The sequence below is a fragment of the Necator americanus genome, chromosome IV (genome assembly GCF_031761385.1).
Source record: "Necator americanus strain Aroian chromosome IV, whole genome shotgun sequence".
Taxonomy (NCBI): Eukaryota; Metazoa; Nematoda; class Chromadorea; order Rhabditida; family Ancylostomatidae; genus Necator; species Necator americanus.
The window spans coordinates 35,640,817-35,652,325 of NC_087374.1; the positions used below are offsets into that span (position 1 = coordinate 35,640,817).

General features: G+C 38.2%; 2 protein-coding genes across 2 annotated transcripts; both read left to right on the forward strand.

Annotated features, from left to right (window-relative positions):
* Nucleotides 1-1,267: 1,267 nt before the first annotated feature.
* Nucleotides 1,268-1,549, forward strand: RB195_003740 (uncharacterized protein; the record flags this gene model as incomplete). The annotated part of the gene is made up of 1 exon (XM_064201521.1): nucleotides 1,268-1,549. One exon carries the CDS (start codon nucleotides 1,268-1,270, stop codon nucleotides 1,547-1,549), a length of 282 nt encoding a protein of 93 aa, XP_064057402.1.
* A 187-nt stretch (nucleotides 1,550-1,736) lies between these two features.
* On the forward strand, nucleotides 1,737-10,932 carry RB195_003741 (uncharacterized protein; the record flags this gene model as incomplete). Its single annotated transcript, XM_013446199.2, has 9 exons — nucleotides 1,737-1,789; nucleotides 7,935-8,058; nucleotides 8,525-8,630; nucleotides 9,095-9,174; nucleotides 9,573-9,721; nucleotides 9,791-9,919; nucleotides 10,011-10,164; nucleotides 10,596-10,704; nucleotides 10,817-10,932. The coding sequence occupies 9 exons, from the start codon at nucleotides 1,737-1,739 to the stop codon at nucleotides 10,930-10,932; spliced, it is 1,020 nt and encodes a 339-aa protein (XP_013301653.2).
* Nucleotides 10,933-11,509: the final 577 nt, after the last annotated feature.

Sequence of the window (11,509 nt, forward strand, 5' to 3'; positions counted from 1 at the left end):
TCGCAATGCGATTTTATTTTTACATGTTTGTAGTAAGAGTATATTGCTGTCTTTGTTCCATTTCAGTTTCTTTTTGTGCTAAGCCTACCGGGTGCTATTTCACCCCTAAGGGGAAAGTTTTGTTGAATTTCTGCTTAATTTCTCGAAATTTTCAATTATGATTGCGATATTCTTTTGTATCTTGTCTTGAAAATATAGCCATACGGAAAATCATTGAAAATTGATGTGTTAGTAGGTTTAACGGGATGGTAACTCGGGTGAACCTGCTCCGTGTATTTTATTCATTGTATAATTTACTATACATTTGCATCTTTTGTGTGTGCATGATATCATTTTCTCAACTTTTTTTTCTCTTCATAATCTTAGTCTGGCATATTTTCGTGAGTTTTCCAGATTTTTATTACCTCTGTTATAGTTTACAGCAAAATAAAGTCTAAAAGCAATTTGTAACATTGTTAATTCACAATATTATGTGTGCTACCTGCACCTGCATTCTTCCTAGATTCCGGAATGTTGAGAGGCTTGAAAAAATGTTACTATAGATTGTATATGAAGGTGTGGATTGTGTAGGTATATTGTTAGGGTAAAAATTACGGCAAAAAAAGAGAAAAAAGTCCGTAGGAAGTGCAATAGGAAGTAATTGATAGGACAGAAAGGCATTAGAACGGAGCGGAACTTTTTCCCATTATAGGTTTTACCAGCTATTTTGAGATCATTATCATAAGTTATGATAGGCTACCTTCATTTGTGTTAGTATTTCGAGCCTGGAAATTTCGTGGATGATTTTGAATGCAATTTGAGAGTTCGAGACATTGGAACACTCAAAGTTTTATTTTTTTTAACACTAAAAGGTTTAATTTTAAACATTAAGGTTTCTAGACCGTCTTAGATGGTTCTTGACTTTGAAAAACCAAACTTTTGAAGTGGATTTGCTCAAAATAAGTAAAATTCAAGTTGCTTCGTGAACATTACCGGAATTTCTCGAATCAATTAATGAGGTAGGATGGAGATATAGTCGCCCAATTTTTGACTCGCTTACTTTCCTCCCTTTTTTGCCTCCGCGTTAGTAGATTTATTAAAAGAAGAGGGAGCCAAGAACGGATAAGGGGTAGGGGAGCCGTTTTCTGAATTCTGGAACACTTTGCTATCTCTGGACCCAATATTTCCGGATGGACGAACTTGAGGCTAATTCAATCAGAAGAACTCTACTAATGTTAACACTTGGTCATTTTCTTCTTCCTCACTAATTTTCCAAGTTTTATCGAAGATGAAACTAGATAGAATCCAAGATTTCCAAGAATCCAAGATTTGGTCAGTTCGTGGGCAATTACCGACGTTCGTTACCGTGTCCTTGCCGAGTGATCTACTTCAAAATCGATCACAATGCGATCGAAAACGTGTGCAATCATTAGTCTGGATCAAGTTCAACTTGACCGCCATCGTTGCCGATTCGTCGTCGGTCCTCTATGACTCGTCGTCGTCCACTATGTGCGTCATAGCTGGTTTGAATCATATGAGAAACGAAGAACAACATATGTGCGATGAGTAGAAGTCATTCACCGCCATCACCACGTTCGTCAATTCTTCAACTTTAACCCCTGCTGTGTGCGTGGATCATATCCTCATCGTAAGCTACGGTATTCTCTCGCTCCGCCCACGCTGCGGCCACGCCCACTTTTCGAGACTCCGCACGTCACGACGTTGTTTAGTCCTTGTATTCACACTACTACTACGTTATGTTACGATCACTACTAACATTATCGACGATCGGCCTTACGAGTTCATGGTGGTGAGTGGATTTTTGTAGATTTATTTCTGGATTCATCTGGAAATATGCTTCTCTTTTTCTTCTAAAAACAAAGGCGCTAAGGATTGCTCAGTAGTCAAGGATTCAATTCATGAGATCCTGTATAGTTCAAAGCATAGCATAAGCACTTTAGAATTAGGTGAACTCAAATGTTTCATTCATTCTTTAGCTCCAGCTGTTTGATTCATGCGTGTAATACAAACCAACCGCTCATGCACGTGCATTGTTTGGTTGTGTGTTCACGGAAAAAAAAATCGTTGAATTGAATTTTTGTTTGCCACTTTCCAAACCATTGTTTTGGATGTATGCAGCCGAAAATCCTACCGGAAACTGCCTTCTTTTTCACAAAAATACTTAAGTTGCTTAATCTGCAGGAGTTTTTACAGTTTTAGTTTAAGTTTTTTGGTTTTTTTTACATAGGTTGTTTAATCTTTTTTTTTTCCATTCTCTTTTTTCTCTCAGTCTCACTCTGTAATTCTCGATCTCGCTTCTTTTTTATACTACTGTCTTAACCACGTTTCTGATGCTCTTGCTCCTTATGTAGCAGAAGCCTGGATGTTTTTTGCGAATGATTTATTTGTATTTAGTTTTCTGTAAAAAATACAGTGTTATAAGGTAAGTTCAAAGTGATAATTACACAATCCATCCCTTATTCTTCCCTTAACTTTGTTGTCCTTTAAAACAAATTTGTACAGTAAAAGTAAAAAAAGTAAAAGTGTAAAAGAGGAAGTAGTAAAAGTGAAAAAATTGATAAAAGATCCTAATGACATTTTGGATTGATTAAATCTGGGATGATTGGAAGATCATTGATAATCGATTTGTAGATCGCTGACATCTTCGCTCCTCCACAGCACCCCTCTTTCCCCATGCATCATAGTTGCTTTTGCTTCTATACCCTGCTTCTTATCCTGTTTTCTCTATTCGAATAATTTTTCTCATTTTTGCTGCCTTAACTAGCGAACTACCAGGATGATCTTCTAGATGATTACCTCGCTTTATCTCCATTTTCTTCATTTTTTTCTCTCTCCCTAGTTCTCTCTTATTCTTTTTCTCGCTTTTCCTCTCTCTCTCTCTACCTTCCCCTCTTTTTCTCTTTAACTTTCTGAATTTATCCAGAGCCCACAATATTTCCGGACCGATCCAATCCGTTTCAGTTTCACTGAAGTGCAATTTGGCACATTTGAAGTGTTTCTTTATGAATCAGGCGTGATTTTTTAGGATACGAAAAAAAAACATTTGAATGATATGAAATGTCACGAACTTTTTTCCAAACTTTAATTTTTTAACTATTCCAATTCGCTCTATTATGATTAAATTCAGCAGATTTAAAAATTGGGTGGAATGTTCCTGAACTTAATGAAGTGTTACCATACCATCATTCATGGTAATAAAGTTATTTTGAATAAAAACGGTAAGAACAATGCATACATTAACATTATAGGATAAAAGCTACTATTAAATACAACCTAATATTTTTGATTTATTAAAAATCTGGAGAAGAAAGCTGCTCGATTATGAGAAACCGCAGTTGAGTAAAAGTTTTTTTTTCTCTATTATGAGGAGGAATTTATAAAACAACTCATTTACTGCGATATCCTTTAAATTTATCGTTTTTTTTTAATCTATGGGATCTGACAACAATTTCCTGTGTTTATCTTGTTGCTATGACGTAAATAAGCAGTCTAAACGATAATATCCTGTAATTTTCTAATCGTTACGTGAGGATAGGCCATGCGTAACACATATCTTCTGATATCGTTCCCCATTGTACGCGGTGGTTGAAGAAAGAAGCAGCCGGTCACGTCGGTCTCCTTTCCATTACAGCTTAATGATGCGTATGCATAGGGAAAAATGTCGACTGGATTCCCTTTTAATGGCTTTCGATACTTATGGTCTTTGTTTAGGTAACCTTATGTTTTATGCGTTCTACTCCAGTCCACCGTATGACGGACGCATCGTAAAAACTATGATGTAACGATTACGGGTGCTAAAGTGTTGAGAGCGTGCGAAACTATGAGATGATCTCGAAGATATGAGAGGATCTTATAGAATATCTATGGAAAACTTGACAACCAATACATTATAATATTTAATTACACATATTAAATTTACATTACATAATACGTTCATATATTACAGTTACATATAATATTATAATATAAATATATGACTTTTCCTATAAAAAAATAGTCCTCTCTTCTAGTCTATGGATTTCTTTTTTTTATGGACCTATTGGGAACCAAGAGCACAGAAACCTCCTAGGTTTTTTCGCCGGTGCTTCACAAATTTCTTTTCCTGTATTTCTTACCATAGAAACTCTCTGTCATGCTTGATTATGACTTTGATTATGATTTTGATTTTTAGTTTGACTTATTCATATTATTATTCATATTATTTTTATTTATTCCTTAAAAATACATTCTATTTGACTTCCTCGAAAATTATGTAGCCGAAAAAATGGAAGTACAAAAAAAATCGAAGTACAGAAATATAAGACTGAAAGGGTTTACCTGTGTTCTTCTTCGCGACCGCGACGCATTCGCTGCAACTCAAGGGAGATGGTACAGTGTGACTGTGGGGCGAGCACTACTACTCTGTCATGGACATCGAATTCGCCAGGTATCGCATCTGTATGAAAAGCGATCCATCCACAACGATAAAGTTTGGATGAGGTTTTCTTTGAAATATTAAATTAGGTTTAAATTGATTTGCAATATTTCCTGAAGGATAGTACGTGCGATGGTTCCTATATTTTCCAGAGATTATTTCGTCACGGGAAGTTCCAAGAAGTATTTGGGGAAATTTTCGATGTCATGTTCTCTTGGAAATAGTTCGGAACTTAGATTGCAGGTAGAAAACGCGAAAAACAATTAAAAATTCAAGATTTATAGGTATCAGGAACAGGCAAGGGATCACTTCACTCAACTTTTTACACTTAGAATTTATGAAATGATGCAAAGCAGGTGAATTTCTTTACCCGAATGAACGTAAAGAGTTACTTCATTGGGTATTTTTTTAAAATCATTAATATAAATTTTTCCGGTTTCGTTTCTTCGATAATACAGCTGCAAAGAGTTGCATGGTTGGTCGAATAAGTCCATAGAGGACTCGTGATACTTCATAAGGGAATAGAGCACAGTTCAACCGCCACTATGGTGCACATCGCTGCCACCTTGAAGTTTTTAGCTTTGGTTCCTGGATACTACAAACTACATCCCGAAACCTTCCCTATTAGTAGAGAGAATGCTCCCCCGAATCCTGCCTGCCGAACTTCTTCCTTGATTTGTTCTCATAGTTTTCTTGGTTGAAAAATCATTTGACGACAAGATCGTTTTTGTTTACATAACAAACAAAAGGTATATGTGACTTCAATACAATAGCAATGTTTTCTTTGTGGAAGGTCCGCGAAAGACCGCGGCGATTATTCACATTGATGACAAAGTTGACATTTTTATGACTAGCATAAGATCCCGAGGTAAAGAATTGTACTCACAGAATCACCGCCTATGACGCCATCACATGTACGTTTTGTGCTTAAAGGAGGAAAAAAAATCGCTTGTACATGCCGCTTTTTTCCGCAGTTGTTTACATGCGAAACGGCCATAATTTGTTACGTAAACTAATAAAAGGGAATTTGTAGAGAGGTGGGAATGTTTTTTCTTTGTTTAAAGAGGAGATCCGAACTTTCCCACTACTCCTAGTCCAGAAAGAAAGACATCTAGCATGACCACAACACGATTTGGATCCCCGTGTCGTCTGCAGTTGCGGACTAGGAACAACTGGTTGCACTTTTTCTGATTTTCTTGATTCTCTTCTATCACCTTTTTCGTCGTAAGCGTAATTCCGCATCGGCGCGTATCGTAGCTGCGGAAGATGCGCTACAGATGAAAAAGTTGCACGTGTGTATGTAATACAGAAGTCGTGTGGGTTGTACGATACGCAGTGATGCGCGAAAAATGACGGTAAAAAAGCTAGAAGCGGATTCTGGAAGAGATGGAATTTGTGTATCTTACGTGGTGGTTGATGTGATTTTGCTTCGGGCAATAGATGAAATCTTATTAATTAGCCAGGATCGCTAATGGTTCTCTTTCTGATTCTTCTGCATAGCAGAAAGAAAAGAGAAAAAAAATTTGAGCATACACGACACAGTGATTACAAAGGCAGTGCCGTTTTGGCTCGAAATCCCTTACGAATTCCCGGATTTTTTCATTATTTCGTCAGCAGAGGCTCTGTAGTATCCATCCAGCTATACGTTGCGATCCGAGTTGCCTCAGCAAAGTATCTGTTAGCTATCAGATACGCTCAAAACGTGTTTACGACGCTATTTCCTACTTCGAAAAGGTACTTGGCGGCGTGCGCCTGTCAAGCCGAGGCGCCAGTCGCGTCAGCCCACGGATCCATCGGACAATATTTTGTGCCGGCTAGCTGTAGAGGGTGCGATGGCGCGTGCACGGGGACGTAGACCGAGACATTTATGTGCTGCGCAAGCGGTGCGTTACTGGTGGTGGCGATGGCGGCGGCGGCGGCATATTCGGCAAAGACTCAGCGGCATGACCTCTTCGACTGTTTATGACCGATTTACGACCCATAGCACGATTCGATTGCCGGATACAAGCGGATCGTTGGTGGATGCATGTTTGTGGCATGATTCATATGCATATTTGAGTATCGTTTATTGGTTGCTCTTGGAGAAACACTAATTGGGTTGTTTAACCCATTGACGACCGAGCGGGTTTCGCGTTTCTAACTCACTGAAGCAGAATTACTTTCAAGATTTGGTTTCCTTGTTGTAGCAATGGCCTGGGCTATTGTTTGTCAGGTCAAGCTTGAGTTAACCTTCTAAATGTATGAAAAGATGTCAAAAAAATGCAAATATAAAGCGAAACAAGCGATAAGAAGGAGATGGGTCACCGTTGGATCGCACGGTCTCCGTGTGCAGCCTGTAAAGGATGTGATAGTTGTGGATTCTCCGGCTGTCAATGGATTAATGTCACAGGTGCGAACCCGGACCCTCCTCAGTTGAAGGGGTCTAGCCCATGGGGTGCACCTCAAGTGATGAGAATCCCTTCACCAACGGCCCAAAAATTAAGAGGTCCCATGGCTAACCGCGCAAAAGTGAAAGGGATCGTGGAACAGAGTATCGCATGTATGGTTAGTGTCAGGGAGGTTAGTGTGGCTCACCGAAGCATTCTTCTGTATCCGCGCTGTTCCTTCTGGCTAAGAAAGGGATTTCAGGAGTCGTTCTAAGTTCGTTTCAGTTATTAGGCAAGTACTCAGCATTTCGATATCAAATCAAGTCATTTTCTTTTCTTCGTAATCCTTAAGATATCGTAAAAATCGTTGTTTTCTCTACTATTTAGAGAAGATGTTGATGTTTGACAAATGTTTTTTATGCGATTAGAATTGTAATAGGTTTCTTAAGTAAATGTTTTTATGCGATTAGAATTGTAATAGGTTTCTTAAATACCTTTCCTTTCACTATTATAAATCCCAGAGAGTATTCCAAAGATGCCAATTTTGTGAGTCACGGTACAAACAATCAAAAGAGATCATCTGTGAGATATAATTCCACTCCTATGGTTGAATAATCTTGAAATAAAAAAAAATGATTTCCACCCTGTGAGGATGAAATTGATTTTTTTTAAACATCAGTCACTTTGTTGATAGCGTATTTCTAGAGACAGAACTGATTTTCCAGTCATTTGAAAATTTGTAAATCCACGAAGGGTAAAGCCGGACGGCAAACGTAGGTATTCCAACTTATTTTTCATAAATGATAAAGTGCACAGCGCAGATCAATCCATATGAAGATACGCCTATGCGTTTGACTTCAATTCAGAATCTACCCAGGATATAGGAGCGCTGGTTCAGCCTTACAATACAATTACTTTCCTTATCGATAGGAATTGTGATAAGAGTGTTCGTGACTATAAGCTAGCCCACAAAATCTGTTGGGATTCTTTTATGGATGCCATAAAACTGGACAAATTTCTTAGCGAAGGTATCGAGAAGAGCGGACGCGTTGCTTCTCTTTACTGATCTCTAGAAATTTGTTCAACTTATTTATGTACTTTATTTTTATTTTCTAGGACAGCTAATAAAAAAAAACTGACGTTTTCTTTTACAGGTTACTCTCAGAAACAGATCCAGCACGTATCACTTCTTATCCCTCAGCATGTTCGGTTGTACCGGGACTTACAAATCGACAAAGGGAACTATGCATACGACATCCGGACACGATGAAATACTTAGTCAGTACTTCCTATATTTACCGACAACCGTACTGATACTCGTTTTCTATGGATTATGAAAAAAGCAGAAATAACTCGAATCACAGTCACAGAAACGCAAGCCAACCAAAACAATTGGTGGATTTTTTGAAAAACTCGAAATTTCTAGCTTTGTTATCCATAATGCCTCAAAGGAGCTATGGTAGATATTCATGTGAGGGGATCTTTGTCGAACTCTGTAATCGTACTGGGAACCTCAGCGGTGCTAACGTGATTCGTTCATACTCATCTGGTCATCGATGAAAACAGCGTGGTCGGTTATCATCGTCGGGTCAAAGTGACATGAAACTTGATGCGGTTGCGTAGAAGGGTGTGCTCGAAGCGTTGTGTTATGAGAAAATCCTACAACGACTGACGATTTATTTTTACTGTTTATTTCTGTGCTTCGATGATTACTTATGCCATCTACTGGTAATTATTTCTTCAGATTGATGGTTTGCGAATGGCGATTTCAGAATGTCAAAATGCATTCCGCAATCAAATATGGAATTGTACACTTACAGTGCCAGGTGTTGGAACCACACCATTGAGAAGTAAGCTCACCCCACCCCACTTTAGATTTAAAGGCATCACCCCACGAATCTGAGGTGGTACGGATTTCAGGTGGAGTATTCTTATACGGGATAATAGATTATGGAGAGAAGGGTGATTCCGTTCATTTCTTCCTAATTGCCGTAAAAAAACGCCCGGAAGATGCCGCGCGTGCACAAGGCTGGCGCGCTCCAATCGAACTCCTTGTGGAAAATAGTGCGCCGTAACGCTCAAAGCCGTATCTTCCGCGGCCGTTTTCTACGGCAATCAGAAATAAATGGATGGAACCACCCTGTAATCTCAGTAATCTATGATCCCGTATACGAATACTTCTCCGGAAATCCGAAATCCGTACACTCCAGATTCATGGGGTGATGCCTTTAAATTTCGCCTTTTCGCCCTTCCTATCTCCTATCGATTACTTCCAAGTCTTTGCACAAAAACTGACTAAGTTTTTCACTTTCAGTTGCTTCCAAGGAGTCAGCTTTCGTCTACGCGATCGCTTCAGCCGGTGTGAGTCATTCGTTGGCGAAAGCTTGTGCAAAAGTGAGTGATTGATAGCCGTATCGAGTTCGTTCTCCTTTATAAATTAACTTATTGAATTTACAACCTACTAGATTGGAATTAACATTCGGTCCATTGATTTAGGGCCAGAAAAACATTCTTTTTACATCCAGTGAACCGACGGGAAAGTGGAAAAATAAATACAAATTATTATTGATCCCATTTACACTTCATATAGCTTACTTTCACCTCCTCTCGTTCTCTTTTCCATGAACATCATGGAGAGCATCCTCAAAATGTCGATTTTTCTCTAATATAGGAACTTCAGTGTTCCTAAGTCCTTTTTTTTCAAATCTTTTCTCATACTGTTCTCAGATCATGACATATAAAATAGTTTCTTTCATTTTCCAGTGAAAAAAACGGAAACTTTGAACTTTCAGGGTCTAATTGGGGATTGTGGTTGTGGTCCCACTCCATCCACGGTGACAAATAAATTTGTGTGGGCTGGATGTTCGGACAACGTACGCTATGGGAATTCATTTGGACGCAAGTTCATAGATGTGAATGATAAGGTGCATGTTGATGCCAGGTGGGTTCGCTGGATTCCATGTTTGAGATCCTTGAAACATATATGATGAATGAGTTCTCTTTCTTAAAGGGCATTGATGAATCTTCACAATAACCGAGTTGGTCGCCGTCTTCTGGCGACGCGAATGGGAAAAGAGTGTAAATGCCATGGCGTAAGTGGCAGCTGCGTGACGAAGACCTGCTGGAGAGTGGTGCCGAAGTTCGTTCTACCCTAGCATTGATATTGTCCTCAAAAAGCGAGCTTTTCCTGTTTGAAATGCACTTTTAAGAGTAGTTTTACAATATTTTAGATTCGATGAATTTGCACAATTATTAAAACACAAATACGAAATGGCACAACAAGTTACCGTAGCTCCACATGGAACCGCATTAATGGTCCGTGAACCGATCTTGGATGGAAAACGTACCGAGAGATATTTGAAGGATAAAGGCGATAAGCATAAGGTAAGCCAAGGTGTCGATTCCAGGATTCATAGATTCACTTATAATTATTTATTATATATCACTCATTACTCATTTATATCCTTTTCATATCCATTTTTATATTACTATATAACATTATTATAATATACAATATTATTACTTGTTATATTTTTTGTGGGATATGGACCCGATTGTCTACACAGAAAAAGTTAGTTCCACGAAAAAAAAAACTTCCACTTTGAAAAGCTCCTTTCATGCAAGCTATTGCGTAAAATCACCGTAATTTCGTCTAGTAATACTTTAATCCGATATACAGTAATCTTGTAGAGCTGAAAAGTGGTCAACTTCGAAATTTTCTCTTTATTTTATGGATAATGTCCCATGTAAGACAACTCTTTAATCATAGGGTTTGAATTACAGGATTCAGATCTGAAACAACTGTGATTTTTCAGGCCGCTAAGGGAGATTTAGTGTACTTGGACGCTTCGCCGGACTACTGTACAGTAGACACGAAAGGTCGTGATTGTGGAGATAATTGCGACGAAATTTGTTGCGGTAGAGGTTCGTTATTAGCCTTGAAAACACTTATCTTTCTTCAAGTTTAATTAAAATCAGGAAATTAAAAAAATGGAATGATTCACATTTTTATTGGAACAATACTCTCCTGATTCAGGTTGGCACACAGTGCGAGAGGTAGTCGATGAACCGTGTCATTGCCGTTTTATTTGGTGTTGTGATGTTCAATGTAAAACATGCAAAAAAGTTGTTGATCGTAATTTTTGTCGCTAACAAACTATTCTTTATCGTATTTACACGTACAAATCTCCTTTCAATTTCGCCTTTCATTGCCACATCATTGCGCTGGTCATTTTAAATGAGAAAGCAACCGCCAATGGCGGAGCTTTTACTGACAACTTACGCTGGATTTCTATTTAGAATATGTATTTTTAAGTAGATTTTTGATTGTGCATGTATATGCCTTTCCCAATGATTTACATTTACTACTTGATCTGAGTAAGAATCTCATTCTTTAGTCTCATGTTGAGTCCATTTAGGTTGTACATATTAATATATTGAATGCTTTTAGTAATAAATGTGTTTTGAAAATTCAATCATACTTTATTGCATTATTTATTACTACGGAAATTCCTGGATAATGGAAGGGGAATGTCGGCCTTACATCTTAATTTCTACATTTCGATTTTATCCGTGAGACGAACTCCAGCTTCCAATTTGCTTAGAGAGAATTTTTACTGCTTACGATCTAGGAAAGTTATAGTTTACATACTACATTCATCTTTGACCAATATGGTCAGCGTAAAACGTGTTTTAATGCAAAGACGCGACGCGTCTTCGGTGAATGCGC